The sequence below is a fragment of the Urocitellus parryii genome, chromosome 2 (genome assembly GCF_045843805.1).
Source record: "Urocitellus parryii isolate mUroPar1 chromosome 2, mUroPar1.hap1, whole genome shotgun sequence".
Lineage (NCBI taxonomy): Eukaryota > Metazoa > Chordata > Mammalia > Rodentia > Sciuridae > Urocitellus > Urocitellus parryii.
The window spans coordinates 67,497,388-67,516,113 of record NC_135532.1 but is presented as its reverse complement, the minus strand read 5'-3'; the positions used below and the strand labels follow the sequence as shown (position 1 = coordinate 67,516,113).

Sequence of the window (18,726 nt, the reverse complement as noted above, 5' to 3'; positions counted from 1 at the left end):
CTCTAGCCTGTTCGGGTAATTGCTTATATGTCGGGTTGTAAGATGGATTTATAGTTTATGCTTCCCTAAAGAGTTCTCTCTCTCTTTTTCCTCCAACTAGTATTTGGGTCAAACTTGAGTACAGCAAACATTAGGCATTTTCCCCTAGGGTTTGAGGGTCAAAGGGATTCCAGGGAATATGAGTGCACGTGCCAGATGGAGTGTTACCCACCAAAAGACCAGGGGGAAGAGGTGTCTCTGGGCATCCCACCATTGTCTAAACCAGATCAGGGTGCCCTTGATCTTCCATGGACCTCGAAACCATTGGCAATCATTCCTTGAGGCCTGACTAGGACTCTTGTGTCAGCCTGATTAGTCGCCATTTATTGGCCCAAGACCTAAAATTTGCCCTGTGTGTGTGTGTGTGTGTGTGTGTGTGTGTGTGTTTCTGAAAATGGAGAAACCCTTATTTTTGTACTGTGTTTACCCCCAATTAATATTATGGAAGCACTGTAGACAGGGTGGAGTGTCCCAGAGGAGACAGGCCAAGAACTTTTCTGGCCGTTGTGCTAAGGGAGGGATGTGTTCTTGAGAGCCATGTGCCCTGGACAAGATTTAAGCCTTTCCTGGTGTCCGTATTTGCCATCTTACTCATAATTAGAGCCATTAAAGTTCTGTCCTAGTTGTAAAAAGGAAGCTAATTTATAGTGCCAGGGATGATGTTGCCATTGTAACAGACTCAAAATTTGAGACATGGCGGAGAGAAGGAGCAGATGATTGACTCTGCTCTCCTTATTTAGCCTAGTAGGTAGCGGGGCAGTGGACACAATGTCAGAGCAATTAAAATGAGAGCCGCAGGGGGTTTTCCTAGGGGAACTGGCAGGGCTAGAAAACTAAGGACCCATTATTCTTCCTAGTAGAAGAAGACCATCTTTTCCTGTAGTCTGATAAAGTATAAACCAACAAAACTGAGGGTCAGGGGGACAGGGTCTCAGATTGAGCTCCATTTTTGGGGGGTAGGTTGTTGCAAGGCAGAGTAAGAGAATGAAAGGGGCAACTCATTCGCATACTGGTGGATTGACAGGTAAGGCTCTGCCACAGAATCAGCAGATTAGGCTGAGAAGTCACCTCAGCCTGTGGTGGAGTAGCTCCCTGAGTGAGGCCCGCCCTCTACCATCAGGTGAGAGGCCATGAAAAAGAGATTAAAGTGGAGAAGGAGCTTCCTTGTGTGATTAATTGGCTTTCTGCCATCTCTAGAGACCCAGAGTTCACACTGGGGAGTAGCCTAGGCCAGAGATTTAGGGTGCTTCTGAGAGAGACTGAAGCAAGATCAGTTATAGTTGGTGCTTCTCTCAGGGGCCATCTGCTCCTGTCCTTGAACCTGTCCTTGGGCTGGATTTGAGCACAATTCTTTCCCAGGGTCTCAGGGTCAAAGGCCTCCTAGTGTAGGAGTGCTTGTGTCAAATGGAGTGTTACCCACGTAAAAGACAAGGAGGAAGAAGGCGTCCCTCAATTCCCTGTGGACCTTAAAGCTATTGGCAAACACCCCTTGACACTTGCTTTGGACTCTTGAGCCAGTTGAATTAGTCACCGTCACCTATGCATCAAATTAGTCACAGTCACCTGTGTGTCACTCAAAGTTCCCTCTTTGTCTTGTGATCCTCAAAACACGAGGAATCACGCATCGAGGCAGCTTTGAGCTAGTCAGGTTAGTTCCTCGTACCGAAGCTTTACCCAAAATAATTTTTTCCTTTGTGTCTTTTCCCTCTTTAAAAGGAGAAACCCTGTTTTTTTTTTTTTTTTTGCACTGTGTCTACCCCAAATTAATGAGGCACTAGGATGAGATTGAGCATCCCAGAGCAGACAGGCCAGTAGCTTTCTCAGCTCTGGTACTAAGGGAAAGACATGTTGCTGAGGGCCATGTGTCTGGACAAGCCTTTCCCCATGTGGGTCATTGCCATGTTGCTGTCTCTATAAAAATGTAAGTTAAACACCGCCAGAATAACAGGTTCTATTTGGAAAAAATGTTTATAAATTTCCATGGTGACTATAGATGTAGCTTACTGATATTATCACTGGAAGTGCTTTGCTATTTTGGGTGACAAGGAACAGTCACTCCCATGGCTGTGTTTGAGGGTTGGTAATACAGTTTCTCTTTCTTCAGTTGGGATAGTTTTGAAGCACCCAGTCGGATCTTCTCTTTATCAATACATGTTTTTGCAGCTTTGACTTGAGTCCTTTCTTTAGAATCATGCCATGATTGAAATACTCTGACTTACTGATGTAAGCTACATTATCACTTCATACAGGCCGGTTATTCGAAAGCACTAAACAACTTTTGTCAAACTGCCTTTCCCTTGTTGAAAAGCCAAGACTGATGCCTTTTCTCTAATGCATCCCTGATAATTATAACAAGAATACAAATTGTTTCTGATGTCTCTTCTTTGGAAATAGAAGTTTAAACTAGGCCCATGGCCACCGAAAGCCAAGACTACATTTTTAAGTTGACTCTTATTGCTAGAGGTTCCTCGGTTGATGGTCAGTGGAGCCTAAGTGGATTTATTGTATGACAACTTCCTTAAGAAACCTTCCTGAAGAGATGGTCTATTGTGTGTGTCTGTGTGGGGGGGTGAGGGATACCCGTTTTTCTCTTTATTCATTCTTTCTTCATATTCTGATGCTTGGAATACAGTTACCCCTATTTTGGACCATAGGGTCAAGGCCTTCAAGGTAGAAAAACAAGAAAGAAGGAAGCTGAGTTTTTGATGATCTGAGGATCTGATGAAGTGCCAAAACAGCCCCTCAGCCCTAACGGTACTTTTAAAATAGACGGAAATAACTTGTTGTGTGTTATCAGTTGCTGTTCTGGATTTCAGTCAGGTAAATTATTGAGTCTATTCCCAGTGATTGGGGTCCACGCATTATATGTCCTGTTGATGGATTCCTTAACTACTGTGTATGAAGACGGTAGTTTTAGATACCGTTGGCTGTGTTAGCATATGTTCTTATAGACTGTATACTAGGTAGGACTCTTAAAGACAGGGGTGAAAACCACACCACCCATGTGAAGGGATCCTGGGGTGGTGTCCAGAATTGTAGGAGGCCAGAAGTTCATCTTTCAGCCTGCAGCCAGGGACATGACCCCACCAGGACTCCTTTCCCTTTCTTGGGTTTGCTTCTTTTTGCCTCTGGGTTTCACTTACTGCAGACTGGCTTTTTCTGGGGAAGGTATGTGGCCATCTGTGGTACTAGGCCAACTCAGATGGGAAAACGGCTGCCCCTCAGCTTCTGAGGGAAAGATATTAGGGAACAACTCAGACTGATCTGGCTGGGTCACATTCCCATCCTGGTACATGTCATAGAGCAGCTTGTATTTTGTGCTCTTTATTGTGGTCACTTTGTGAGGGTTGGGGAGATTGGGGCAGGGGAGGGTGCATGAATTGGCAGGGTTCACTGAAACCATTTGTTCCAAGTGATGGTGAATACTGTTTAGATAAACCAGTGCCCATTACAGCGAAATCATTCATAAAATGATTTTCAGTTAGAATCATCTTATTCTTTCTTGGAAGAAAGATTCATGTGTAAAAAGTTAGGGCTGTTAATTTTCTTTGAATTTGGCTTCTGACTTTGAAGTTGTGACATTTGGAAAAATTGAAACTGAGATAGATAAATCCCTTATTTGGGAACATTAAAAACGAATTCTGGCCATTTTATCACACCATACAGTTTAACATTAGTAACCACTGAAGAGATGTTCCTAATTTCTTTTATCTTTGTTCCTGTTGATTATAATGGTAATATTGGTGAATTGCTATAATCATGAATCCTTTTATTATAGATGTTAATATAGAAGTATTTTGGATATTAGAGTATTACATCCTGAAAAAAATATTTTAATGCCACAAAATCAATTTAAACTTCCAAAGAAAGAGCTGATTTAAGGAATTAAAAATCAACATGCTTGACATACATGAAATTAAAAAATTTTTTTAGTTGTTGATAGACCTTTATTTTTTATTTATTTATATGCGGTGCTGAGAATTGAACCCAACACTTCACACATGCTAGGCAAGTGTACTACCTTAAGCCACAGCCCAGACCTTGATATACATGAAATGCATACTGAGTTACCAAGGTTTACTTAAAATCTTAACAAATCACGAACATCAATTCATTGAAAGGTCATGGTGTCACAGGGCTGAGCTTTGCTGAGGGGAGAAGATACAGTGTGCACTTTCAGGTTACTTTCAAGTGAAATAGTAACATTTCAGAGACCTCAAAGCCAGAAGTTTATTGCTTGTGACAGTGCATATTATATTTATTAATCTGGTTTCAAGTCAGATGTCCATGAGGTACTTTGGAGCATGTTCCTTTTCCAAGGAAGAAGGAAAGACCTCAAGTTTTTCATTTTCCACAATTAAAGATAACAGGAAGATCACGATGTTTGAGGTAACTTGGAAGACACTTTGCCTTGGTGTAATTTTGCCAGATCACACAAGGGGAGGGGAGGAGGGCTTTGATATTTTTTAACAGTGCATGTCAGCTCCAAAGATGTCCTTTGTGATCAGACACTTTCCTAGGTGATGTTCAGGGTACTCCCAAACAGGAGGAAGGAATGAGGGCCAAAAAGACAATCTTGCTGCAAGACATCATAGTATGAATTTTTCATTGTCTGGAGCAGCTGTATCAGGCGCACTGTGTTACGACTCTTGTTTCCAGGAGTTTAATTCTACTATGAGGGTTGGTGACAGTGCATTATAGAGCTTCCAAAATGAACAGTGGAGAACAGTGCTCTTCCTTTATCCATGAAAGGTACCAGTCCTGGTCAGAGATGAAGGGTCTGGTTGCTTCTGTTGCCCTTCTTCCTTGAAGCCCACTTTTGTAGAGAGGCATTTCATCTTGTTTTCGTTTTGATCCTTGGGTGGGATGCCATTAGGGTTTTTCTTCTTCAAAGAAGGGAGACATTCGTACCTTTAGTGATTCATGGTAATGTTTACGAGTAACTGAAGTCTTGGAATACGTGTCCAAGAAATGTCGTATTACTTTTCATTTGCAACGTGAAAAATCTGTTGTGGTGGTATAAATATCTGAAGTAGTATGGAAGGGCCAGGACAAAAATAGGTTTCTGAGAAATGTGTGGCATTTGTGTTTCCTGATAATATTACAGTTTTATCTACTGATCTCAGCGAGAACTTGTGGTGTCCAGATCCCTCTGGGCTTAGCCTTCGCTCCCTCGCCTCTTTCCCAAGGCCCCTACATTGCACAACCAAGCCTCCCTCACAGGCTTCTTTCCTTGTGAGTTCAGACATCTCATGAGTGAAACTACTTACTAACCACCCAGTTTTCCATTTTGTTTAGATGGCTTTATACTTTCATAAGTCCTGATAAAGGAAAAGATCCTTTATTTATTATATCCTATTTGAAATCACTTAACAGATCAGATGTCAAATCCTGATTGTTATAATTTTTTCAGCCTAACTTTGTTAACTCACTTTATCTCCAAATTTGTTTAATTAGATAAAATTCCAGTCAATTTGATTCCTAGTAGTTAATTTTATAAACCTAAAATGTGAACAATTATAATAATGTTTTATAAAGTGGCATTTTTTTTCTGTATTATATGATACTGTTTTGAATTTTGTTTTTCCCTGTACTAGTTCATGTAGGAAAGAGCCCTCTAGTGTTCGTTGGAGGAAATACAACTGGTATTGAACTAACATCTGGTCCTCTATATTGTCCCAGAGGTGACAGTGGGGTTAACACATTGAATCTTCCCAAGTTAACCAGTCATTGTTGTTATGGGTAGATTCATGTCTGCCTTCAGAATTCATGTGTTGAAGTCCTAATTCCCCCCCAAGGCAGAGGCAGATTCTGGCAGAGGACTAGCAGTCTGAAGATAGTTATCATTTTAACATAGATATTTAGCCCACCCCGTAATCCCAAAGTAAAACTGTATATTATTAATATCTGAAGAATTGAACTGTATACTTTTAAAAAAGAGTGATGGGCTGGGATGTAGCTCAGTGGTAGAGTGCTTGCCTAAATTTTTGTCTGGGTTTGATTCCTAGCACCCCACACTAAATAAAACAAAGCACATAATAGGACTGATTTGATGAGTAAGAAGCATCCTGTTAAATAAACAGGTGTTAGTTGGGTCTCACAATGTGGGTGCTTTGTGGTTGTGTAGAGGGATATGCTATGTTTCAAAAACATGGGTCTCCAAGTTTCAATATAGACAAATAACATTTCAGGGCTATTTTCTTAGATGCTCCTACTATGTTACAATTGAAAATTGAAAGATTAACTTTCTTGATTACATTTAAAATCAGTATTATTTTATCGATTTGATGACTTTGTTTCTCATTTCACCTTTAAAAAGCACATCCATATCCAGGAAAAGAAATACAGAATTATTTTTCACAAGTGATAAACAACTTTATCATCAACTGTGCTGTTTGTAAAATAGTGGTTTTTGCCTAATTACATGCAAACTTTTTCCAAAATGTATTCCTTATAGAAATACAATTTATATAGAATAGCTCCCAGTCTCTTCCTGGGCATGGAAAGCAGTGTATCTGCATGCTTTCATTTCATGGTACATATTTTCTCTTCATCTTGCCTGATTCCTGAGCTTATTGAAGATGCTTGAGATAGATCTGTAGTGAAATCTTAGGTTAAAATGCAAATGGCCCCAGGTGAGCTCAGAAGGGGTGGTTTGAGGATCTCAAAGACAACTTCACCTCACAATTTAGCCCACAGTCAGCCTTGAATTAAATTTAATGAGCCAGGACTGGGATTGTGGCTCAGCGGTAGAGCGCTCGCCTAGCACGGGTGGGACCCATGTTCCATCCTCAGCACCACATAAAAAATAAAGGCATTGTGTTGTGTCCATCTACACCTAAAAATAAAGAAAAAAAATTAATGTGCCATGTCCAATATTCTGTTAGATCTTTCTCCCCATCTTCATCTCAGCTCATGAGCATGCTTTCTGTTTTACAGAGGAAATTAAAAGTCAGAGGAGAAAGTCTAATATTGGCCCATATCTCTTTATGTTCTGCCTTTTCTCTTTCCAATAACTCGTCCCCACCCTTCGCTCGGTTCAGTCTGTTCCCTTGCCCACTGAAGAACATTGCACCGGCAATCCTGCCCTCTTTGTCTGGATCTTCCAATTCACTCTGGGGTCTTCTCTTTTGGAAACGGTCATTTCTTCCTTCTCTGAGAGAACCCTTCTTGACTCACTTATTCATCCAGCTCCTTCCATAGTAGCTTCTCTGTTCTTATTGTTTGGGGATTTCATTCTTGAAACCATCTTTTGAATAGATTTCCAGTAAGATTTTTTGCCCTTAGCCCTCCTACCCCCACCACAACTTTTTCTTGCAAAGTCATGCATGTTCTCACATTGGTGACTCCCTTCCTCTTGGATACCTTTCTTACCTGGCTTCAGGATACCATACTCAGCGGGTTGTACCCTGGCTCTTGCTGTTTTTTTCTTTCCTTTGTTCACATCACTTCATCATTTAAACTATAGAGCATCGTGTGCCTCTAGGGTTGGTCTCTGGAAAAACTGCTTTCTCTGCCCAGCTCTCTCTGTCTCGGTCCTTATCCCTTCTTTGTCATCTATACTTATTCTTGATAAAATCCTTTCATCTCATGGCCGAAAATGCCCTCTCTATCCAAGAGTTTTCTATTGCAGCCTGGGTCTCTCCTCTGAGTTCCAGACACAGATTCAACTACCTCCTGACATCTCTCTCTGGATGTCCATAAGCTTCTCAAAATTAACATGTCCAAAACTCAGCTCCTGTTCGCTTATGCCATACCCTTCCCCTGACCTATTTCATTGCAGTTCCATTTTTCTGATGCCTCTAGCCAAAAACAGGGAAGTCGTCCTGGCCTCCTCCCCTCTCCTACACCCCATATCAGATCCACCAGTAAATCATGTTGTCTGTACCTTTAAAATTCTGTCACCTCCCTGGCAGTAGCTCCTGTGTGAGCCACCAGGGGTTCACCCTCCTCCAGGGCACTTGTCCATTTTCCTCACAGGGATCCTTTGAAAACAGCTTCAATCATGTCATTTCTGCACGCAGCACCCTCCCAGTGGCTTTCTGTCTCACTCAGAGTAAAAGCAAAAGTGTGTTCAAGACTCTATGGGATTTCCAGCTCTCATGTCTCCTGCGGTTGCCTCATTTGTCGTCTGCTCCCTCCCTCGCACCCAGGCCCACTGGCTTTGTGCAGGTTCCTGAGCATGTTCCAGGGCCTTGATGTTCTGTCTGCCTGGAATGTTCCTCCCTCAGATATTTGTAGGGCTCCTGTCCTTGCTGACCTTAGATTTTTCCCTCAGGTATCATCTTATAGAGAATCCTTTCTCTAAAGTTGCAATGATTCCTCTGCAAATGTTCTGTCCTTCTCAGTTTTTCCATTCCTTGTGTTATTTCTTCACTGTCTAAAATATTGGATATTTTACTTATCATTTATTATTTTTTTCTCCCTTTCCTCCACTTAAATTTCACGAGGCAGAGATGTTTACTTAGCAAAAAGCTTCTTATTTCTTTCACACTTTCCCAGCGCACATCAGAATTATGTTTTAGACTTAATTAATCATCGAATGCTTTCATTGTTCCAGCGTTTTTAGGCATTTTTGCACATTTAGTTCTATTTTCCCAGCTTACCTCTGAGATAAGCATTGCGATGTCCATGTTGCAGATGATAAACCTAAGACAGAGAGGAGAGTGGTGTCTTTTTTATAGACAATTATGGGTCTGGAGTGCAGCCTTAAACAGAGGACCTCTAACTCCATGTTATGTTGGCCTCTGATTTTGCTAACTTGGGCATCAAGGCAGCAGCCGTTAGACAAGTGCTGAGCTGTTAGTATGTTTGGAGCAAAGTGGCTAAGAACTAAAGCCTGGGCTGAGAGGAACTGTGTTGGCGCCTAGCCCAGGGATCAAAGACAAAGCTACTTGTAGGACTCTGGTTTAAATCACAGAGATACTGTACTCTGCTTTCTTTGGCCTCAAATAGCTTAGCCTTTCCCAGTCTCATTATTTTCCTCTTCATTGGTTTAGCTTTTGATGTAGACAGTTTGTTTCCACATCTGTAAAACAAGATAGGAGGGGACCAGTGATTTTTTTTAAGGGCACCTTTGGTTATATAATTCTGAGATATTAAAGTCACTGTGTTACTCTTGTTTGTTTTGATTCTCAGTCAAAATGAAATGTCATTTTACTGTGGAAACTTTAAAATAATAATTTAGATTCTTAACTCATTAAATACAAAGGATCTCTGAAGTACTTTAGGATGAAAGTTAAAATGAAATGGTCAGACAGTGTCACTTTAAAAATGACAACATGAAATATGCTTCCGAGGCACCTGAGGCTGGAAAAATGTTTCCTTAATACAAATGAACTGTTTCATGACCTGGGTAAGCCTTCCATCATTCTCCATTATTGGAAAATTAGATTTTGAAAAGTCTAATAGAAATGATAACATCAAATGACCAAATTAGTCATTTCTTAAAAAAATGCTAAATTTTACTTCATGCCATTGTACTTTTGGCTTCTTCCTTGGTTGCCTGGAGACTCTACAAACTAATTTCATCATTTCTTAAATAAAGCAGAATCATAAAGGAAATCTATACTTCCCCTAAAGACATGCATTGCTTCCAAAACAAATATATTTCTTTTCCATACTAACTCTGAGGGAGAATAATTTAATTATCCATATTAGGAATTTATTTCGGCTTGTTTGTTTCCTCTTATTTTTCCCCCCTTAACTAAGTCTTATAATTATTATAAAAAGGTTAATAATGAACCAAGCAGTTAAGAAGCTCATAGCAATTGTAGAAGATGGAGCAATTGCTATTTTTTGTTTAAACATATTTTAGGAATGGTATTCTCACATTCATATTTGTACTCACTTAAAAATATTTACTGAAGTTCATTTGAACTCTCTAGGGAAAAAAACCCAGAACATTATATCATAGATGAATCTTCCCATATCACCACAATTAGTAATTGTTGGACACTTGTGATTATTTAAACAGTATAAGAAAGGCAGTGGTCATCAAAATTAGAGTGGTTCTTTTTAAAGGAAGCTAAAACTTTTGCTCTTTGGTCCTGAATAATCTGTGTATTTCCTGATTGTAGACTCAGGAAATACTTAACTTTTGAAGCAATAACGGTTTCTCTCTTGGCTGCATAGTGATAATGTGGACTTAATTACAATGAAACTACCGTTGGCTTATATAAAAAGAGAATTTCTTAAGTGCGTCAAAGTTCTAAAAATGAGGACGACATCAGTTTGACCTGTGCAGTGTGTTTATGAAAGACACCAGTGTTCAAGTGGCTTCCTGATCAGAGGTATATATATATATTTTTTTTTTCAGTGCTTTTTATGGTATCCAGATTTTTTTCCCATGTTTGTATAAATCTTTAAAACATCAGTGTGAGGTAGTTGTAGAATTAGTTTCCTTTTGAAATTGGGTGAAATGTAGTTTTAAAAATACCAGTGGATCTCTGGGAGCGTGATAAGTAATTATGATAATATTAACAAGAAACAACAGCCTTGCATCAAGGAATCTGGCAACAAATTTTTGGTCTAGTCTGAGCAATTGCTTTAATGTCTGATTCTTGGTACTTGAATCTCAGCTGTTTTATTGAAGTCATTGAAGGTGTAAGGACAAAATACTTGCTAAAGGTGGCACTGTGCTTTTTTAAAATGCCATGAGACATTTGCAAAAAGCTCTGTTTGTTTTATTGTTTGTTAATTGGTTAGTGTGTGTTAATGAAAACAATACCCAGCATTTCTGGTTTAATAATTAACATTAATTTTCCTTTTCTTGAATGTATGTTATTTTACTCTAAAAGTAAATACAGAATTGAATCTAGGTGAAATCTTTTTGACCATCTATATCGTTCCTCCTTCATGTTGCTCTAGGTAAAAACTCTAGTCTGCAGAGGTGAAACACCGCCTCTCAAAAGTACTGAGCAAAAGATTGGTATAGCTGGAGATAGAATATAAACCTCTTAGTGCCTAGTTTTGTGGACTCTTTTTTGTTGTTTACATGGTGCCACAGAGTGAAAACCTTGCCTTAGATTGGCTGTACATCTGCATCCAGCTCTGTGGGATTTAGGCAGAGTCTGTGCAATGGAGTTATTTGTAATTAGAATATGAATAACTAGAACACATAGTTGGAGTAGGTAGGTGAGGGGCTCTGTAGCATTTGGAGACATTCTGGAAACACCATCACTTTCTACTTTGGGTGAACAGTGGGCACAGTGAGGAGACATGGCTTTCCATTTTTAAGAGTACCAGATCTCTTGAATCATCAATAGATGATTCAAGACAATTTATGAATCCTGTTTCAATCCTGGAGAACTTACATCAGCATTCTGGGTAATTGTCTATTGCTTTGCATATGCCTCTGTTTGCTGATCACATTTATTCAAGTTCTTCTGAGCACAGACCATTTTCCTAGTGGTTGCATAGAAGAGCTTTAGGAAGAAACAAAATCAGCTCAGTCTTTCTCACTTAAATGCTTACAGTGTAATGGTACAGGAAAAAGAGATGTTGGAAAGATACAAACATACACAAAGGAATCAAGTTCATTCAACAATATTTATAATTGTACAGATGAACATGGTGGTAAACGCTGCTGGAAGAGAATTCTGATATTTAAAACACTATGTATATGCAGGTATTGATAGAGATTTTATTTCTCTTGCATTATTTCTCATGGATTCTTTAAGTAAATGCCTCATATGTTTTTGAGTTCTCTGATAATCAATTTTTCTTCTATTATGGATATTTCACATTATCAGTGTTTTCCTTATAGTGTGGGATGAGTGTATAGACAGGGCTGTATAATGCTAAATTTTATACTGTATCTTTCACATAAAGATTAGCAGGAACGGAGCTGAATGTTGTTAGATCATTTTCTCAATTAGAGTCTCTGCATAGCCAGTCATTGAAAGTTGAGCTTAGTCACAGCCTGGGAGAAGGTATTAAAGGTAACTAGAATCTGTTTCATGGTATAAACACCTCAGGTTATTGGAAGATTAAATTACCTGCTCAATTCAGAATTTAAGATGATAAGCTTTGCTTATATAAATTAGGTCATTTTCTGAATTGCATTTAGGTGTTGAGTCTTGTGGCCACAGGGAGGAGTCCTGGGTAACTATAGAACTTCCATAACTAATCAGATTTTCACTTGAGAGATATCAATATAACAGTAGTGGAAAAAGGCAACCAAATAATTCAGAGGATTTGACATGACGAAGGAGGAACTGGCCTCTTGTGCATTCTCACTTGTAGACTGTGACTCTTCAGGCAGCACCCAAATAATACCAACAGTTGTAATAAGATAAAAACATCTACAGATTTTTTTTTAAAAAAGGCCTACAGATAATAATTCTGATTCTTTAGGAGGATTAGGAGCACATAGGTTAATAGTCAGATGAAAAGTGTTTTATGAACCTGAGTAATGAGGGCGAATACATCATTCTGCTAGGGCTTTGCTGAGTCCCCTGGAATCATCTGCCTTTTTGCAGGGTCGAATATCTCCTCACTTACGGTCCCATGCTTTGGTCTCCATCCGATAGTTAGAGTACACGACAAGAAGAAAATGGCACAGGGCTAAGATTGCTAGTTAGGTGTTAGCACAGACACCTGGCTGTGTCCCCGAGATATGTTGAATTGTTCAGGGTGAGTCATCGAACCTTCTGTACGAGGACTTTATCCTTTCATAGGAAATAGACGGGCCAGCTGAAATTCTTGCAATTTTTCAACTTTGAATGCTCTAGCAGTGTATCCCAAGTAATTATGTGAAATAAACTAAATTTCTAGTTTTAAAATTGGTTCTAGAAGATGTAAAGACATATCATAGATGTCTGAATATGAAGCAACCCTGAACATAAGTGGTTTTTGCCTTTTTCCAAAGATAACAATTACTAAAAAGTTTTTTTGGGGGGTACCAATCACTTACTGAGATCCTGTTATGTACCAGGAATTATTCTAGGCTCTGGGGAAACAATGGGGACACAATAGAAGAAGAAAGGAAGAAAAATTATGACCCTCTTAGAAGCCATATCGAATGGTAAAGATGTTATGCACTGTGGGGAGCAATGGAGTAGGGGAAAATCCAGAGATGCTGGCTTTCTGTGTGTGTGTGTGTGTGTGTGTGTGTGTGTGAGCAAGTGTGCACACGTGCATTGAGTGGGAGACACATGGGGGCGCCGTCTAACAAGTTGAGCTAGAGTCAGGTGGATATTTGTGGTAGGAGCCTAGTGTTCAGAGAATTTTAGGTAGGCAGCTGCCTAGCATGTTGAAGAACTAGCAAGGAGGCCAGTGTGGGTGGAGCAGAGTAGGTGGGAAGAAGATATAGTAGGAGATAAGATCAGGAAGAGTGAAAAATTGCAAAGTAACCATCTAAAGTCTTATGAAAGATGTGTACCTATTAACTGTGCAGATTTAATCTGTATGTCATACTTGGTTGGTAAGGACCACGTAGGGTGATGCAAGGATTGTGGGTTTTACTGTTTAGAAATCGGGAGCTATTGGAGGGTTTTGCAGGTGAGTAATATAGGAGGGACAAAATTTCTCTTTTATTCTGTTAGGTTCCCCAGCAAGGACTGACATGAGACAGAGTAACATGTGATAAACATACAAATTTTATTTAGTAATTTTTAAATGTGACCCCTTACAAGAAAATACAAAGACCTAAAGAAGCAGTCAGGGTAACTGTTTTCATAGTAGGTTAGACAGAGAGTAGTAAATTATGAAAACCAGCCAGGACAAAGGGTTTGGGACATGGTGATTAATTGTGTAAAAGGGACTAAGAGATGGGCTATTTTAAAGTGGCTTGTTTGGCAGGTTACTCTTGACCTGAACCCTTCCTTCCTTTGGTTCTAGGGGGACATCTTTCATGTGGGAGATCTTCTGCTTTCAGGAGAAAAAGGAGGGTCAGAGTGCCCTTATTGCATCTGCTGTAACTCACCTGCTGTTATTTCAAAATAATGGACATGCCAATGTGACATATTTTGGGGTGGCATGCTTTGGTTTTCTAAAGAAACATGCAAGAAGTTTAAGAAGGATCATTTTGGCTTTTGAAAGGAGGTTGAGGGATGTCTAGGAAACCTAGTTAAAGTGTACTGCAGTAGACCAGGTCAGAGCTGATGAGTGGTGTCACTCTGTATGCATGTATCACATTTGCTCTCTGTGTTCACTTGTTGGGTATTTGGGTCATTTTCAGTGTTTTGATGTTATGATCAAAGTTGGTATGAAGTTTTGCACACAAGCCCTTGTGTGGGCATATTTTCTAGTCTTAGAAAAATCTCTAGGAGTGGAAGGGCTGGTTGTGATGTAGATCTGTGTTTAATACCAAAGAAACTGCCAAAGGGCTTTTTAAAGAGTGTGTCATTTTACATACATTCTGCATACAGTGTATGAGAGTTCCACTTGCTTCACACCCTTGCTGGCACTTACTTTTTTGATGTTAGGTTTTCTAATAGCAGTAGTGGTATCTGGTTGTGGTTTTAGTTTGCATCTTCCCTAATGGCTAACACTGTGTGTTGGGTTTTAATCTCTTTATCCAGAATGTTTGTTTTATCCTCATTGTTGGAACTTTGGTTCCTTTCTGTTAAAACTCATTAAAACTTTTAGAAGTTATCAAAAGATATATTATGTTTTATTAAAAGTTTATAGTAGCCTATATATTCTTATGGTTTTGTTTTGGGAAATTAATTCATTTAAAGTGAGAGAGTATAATACTGGTATTAAGTTTCAAACTATTTATTCATTCATTCATTCATTCTGGTACCAAGGTTTGAAACCAGGGAACTCAATCACGAGCCACATCCACAGCCCTTTATATTTTTTATTTTGAGTCAGGGTCTCATTAAGTTGCTTATGGCCTTACAAAATTGCTGAGGCTGACCTTGAACTTGTGATCCTCTTGTCTCAGCCTACCAGGTTTGAATTTTAATAAACTTACATTGAATTTCAACTTTACCTTGAAGTCATTTTTTGTCATATAGCATAATTTAAGTCTCTGCTTTATCTTGTGCAGGGTTTATTGCTTCCTAGATTCTGCCATTTAGGGTGAAAATCCATTTCAGATGATAATAACAGGTCTAGGTAAACATAAATCATCTGAGAATTTTCTGCTGAACAGGTGTTTCAATTTTTTTTCCCCAGGTTCCTGATGTAATCAGCAGTATAAGGCAGTTAACTAAAGCAGCCATGAAAGAGGATGCCAAACCCAGCAAAGATAACGAGGATGCCTTTTACAACTCTCAGAAGTTCGAAGTCCTGTACTGCGGAAAGGTGGTAGTGACTCACAAGAAGGCCCCCTCCAGCCTCATCGATGATTGCATTGAGAAGTTCAGCCTGCACGAGCAGCAGCGCCTGCGGCTGCAGGGCGAGCAGCCGGCGGATCCCGGCGAAGATCTGGTGGTCTTCGAGGCTGAGTCGCCTGGGTCCCCAGGAGACAGCTTGCCAGAGGAGGCGGAGGGCCTTGCCCACAGCCGCCCTGCGCTGCCCGCCGTGGCCAGCCAGCCCGCCCTGTCCAGCTCCCGTGTGTGTTTCCCGGAGCGGATTTTGGAGGACTGTGGCTTTGATGAACAGCAGGAGTTTCGGTCTCGGTGCAGCAGTGTCACCGGAGCCCTGCAAAGGAGAGTTCACGAGAACACCCAGAAATCACAGCCTCGAAGGAGACACGCGAGCGCGCCCAGCCACGTGCAGCCCTCGGATTCGGAGAAGAACAGGACGATGCTGTTTCAGGTACCAGCACCGGGCGCTCCCGGCCGGCTCCAGCACACGTGGCTGGACAGGGCACTTTCCTCCTAGTTCTTCCTGCTCACTCCAGTAGTTGTGAGAAAGAATCCAACTTTCCTGTGTTTTCCCCTCAAAGGCAGATAGTCCCGGTGGGGAAAGAGCGCACAGGAAACCTAGAAGGCGAGAGAGGCAGACATAGAGCATGGGCTGCAGCCAGGAGAGGAAGAGGAGGAGAAAGGGCTCCTGAGAGGAGCGTCCTGGTGACCTGGTGGAACCAGGGATGGATCACTCAGTATTCCATGATTAGTCCTGTGACGGATGCTCTTCCTACCTATCACCATTTGTCTTGAGTTGATTCTTAAAGATTTTTTTTTCTTTTCTTTTAAAAATAACTGCAGAGAGACAATCTTTTCAGGATTTGAAGAGGCAATCTAGGGGTATTATTTGGCATGGAGAGAAAAGATGATCTTTCTAGAGAGAAAGATGAAAGCTCCAGAGACTGCTAAGTGTATTTCAGATGAGAACACATCAACTTACTGTGCATACCAAAGGAAAGGTTAGAGAAACACAACTGGCCTGATCGTCCACTGGATTGATGAGTGATTTGATGCTAGCCATATGATGGGTGTAAAAAAAAAAAAAGAGTTCTTAATTCTAACAGTGTTTTTGAATGTCCTGCAGGGTACAGAAAATGTCAAACTCTACTTAAAGAACTTAAGTTACAACAGTGTTTTGTAGATGGTCTTTCATCTTCAGCTTGTTAACATTTGAGTTTTCTAGAAAAAACAGAATGACTTCCCTTTTATTCTGCTTTAAAGAACCCCAGAAGGAAATTCCACGGTGTACTTGAGTAAAGAGTTCCAGTGCATAATATTTGCTTTATCAGAAGTTCATTAAAAAAAAAAAAAGTGCATCCTGTCCCCACCCTGCAAAAAAGTTCATCTTTTTCGGGGCCAGGGGTCTTCTAGGCTCTTGGTTAATGATTAATGTGCCTCTGGTCTTTCCTTTGGTGATATGTTTAAGTAAGTTTTCGGGCTGTCACATTTTCTCTTTTTCTTAACAAGTCATAGTTCTTACTGTTAATTTTTCTGAATGGCTCTTTATTTAAAAAATTTTTAACTTAGTTCAGTTATGTTTATATCATTTCATTGAGTATTTGGGAGAAAGAATGATTGTAGTATAAATAAATAATTCATACTTTCAGAAATTATGAAATGAGGAACGATGGCACATTTTTTGAAAGGTAATTTCTCATCTGAAAAATATTTTTTTCATCTCATAATTTAAGAGCAATTTAATTTTCATTATCTTTGACAAAGAAAAGGAATATTTTGATATTACAAAACTGATATTTGGAGTCAGAATATTGGTTTGAGGGGTTGGGGTTGTGGCTCAGTGGTAGAGTGCTTGCCTAGCACATGTGAGGCACTGGGTTCGATCCTTAGCACCACATATAAATAAATAAAATAAAAGTTTTGTGTCCACCTACAACTAAAAAATATAAAAAAAAAATACTGGTTGGATTGCATGTTGGAGAACATGTGGATATATCAGGAATTTGAATCTATTATTGCAATTTTGAATATTTAGTAGTAAAGTAAGATGTTAGGTCCTTGTGAGTTGAAATTAACTGGAGTACTTTTATTTTCAAGGTTGGGCGATTTGAGATTAACCTTATCAGTCCAGACACAAAATCAGTTGTGCTAGAAAAGAATTTTAAAGATATCTCCTCTTGTTCTCAGGTATGTATTGAGTTGTAAAATAGTTTTTGAAGAAACCCATTAAGTTTTTTTTTTCCACAATTATCCACAGAATAACTGGGCATAAACTTCCTCACATTTTAATGTTCTTTAATTTTTAATTTTTTAAAAATAAAATTTGTTATGAAAAATTAAAATTTGTTCATTGTTTATGTAACAAATCCTGTCCAGGTCCCTTAGTGTCCATCCTAACAGTTGTCTTCATACTAATAAGCTTTTCCTCTTTGTCATGACACTTCATCAAATCCCTTCCACTGCTAGAATTTTTTGGTGGTGAGTTCTTTTCAAAGTACTTCACAGTTAGTGTTCCTTAACCTTGGGCTGTGGGACTTGTGGGTATAACTGAGTCATATTTGCTCTTTGTACCATAGCAGGTAGTAAAAGGAGAACTAGGGTTTTTAGCTTCTGTTAATGTAAATCTTAAATTTTGAAAAGAACATTTTTGGTATTTTTGTTCTTTTATTTTTAATTCACAAACTATGTATTTAAATGTTGTTAAAATAATTGATGCAGCCAAATGTATACAAGATTATAATGTTAGGGAGTTATGGCTCAGTGATAGAGCACTTGCCTAGCATGTGTGAGGCACTGGGTTTGATTCTCAGCACTGCATATAAAATAAAAGTCCATGGACAACTTAAAAATATATATATATATATATATATATATATATATATATATATAAGATTATAATGTTAGGTATAAACTAACATCCTAAGGACCCAGGGATTGATAGTATTTTTTTCTATTATATGGATACACAAAATTATTTTGTATGTATCAACATTCTGTACTCCAGTAACTTAGTGACACATCATTTTAAGAGGAACATATATTATACATTTCTAAATTCCTATTTAAAGGACACAGAAATGTGATAGAAATTCTTTTTGGTACCAAAGAATTTTGGAAAATTCTTGATTTACCCGAGAAAGAACTTATTAAGTATCCTTATGATATGTTTACTGGGAATTTCTATAAGATCATAAGTTCCACGAAGGCAGGTGTTTTATGCTTTGATGTCCTATTCTGTGAGATGTTAGAATAAGATGAAACTGTTACCTTAGGTGTTTGGTAAATGTTGAGTGAATGGGCCCTTTCTACATAGTGGGCCTTGTGCAAGTGCTGGAGAGAAAGCACTGCATAAACCAGGTGCAGTTCCTGCCCCCACAGTACCAAGAGACATCCTCAAAAGCACACGTGTTTCTATGCCCCTGTGTTC

General features: G+C 39.3%; 1 protein-coding gene across 1 annotated transcript in view; it reads left to right on the top strand.

Annotated features, from left to right (window-relative positions):
• Tbc1d4 (TBC1 domain family member 4) overlaps positions 1–18,726 on the top strand; it is a 187,616-nt gene that overhangs the window by 103,080 nt on the left and 65,810 nt on the right. Inside the window, exons 2-3 of the mRNA XM_077795211.1 lie at positions 15,166–15,750; positions 17,397–17,486. Coding sequence (XP_077651337.1) covers positions 15,166–15,750; positions 17,397–17,486 — 675 coding nt within the window. The remainder of the gene's footprint in view (positions 1–15,165; positions 15,751–17,396; positions 17,487–18,726) is intronic.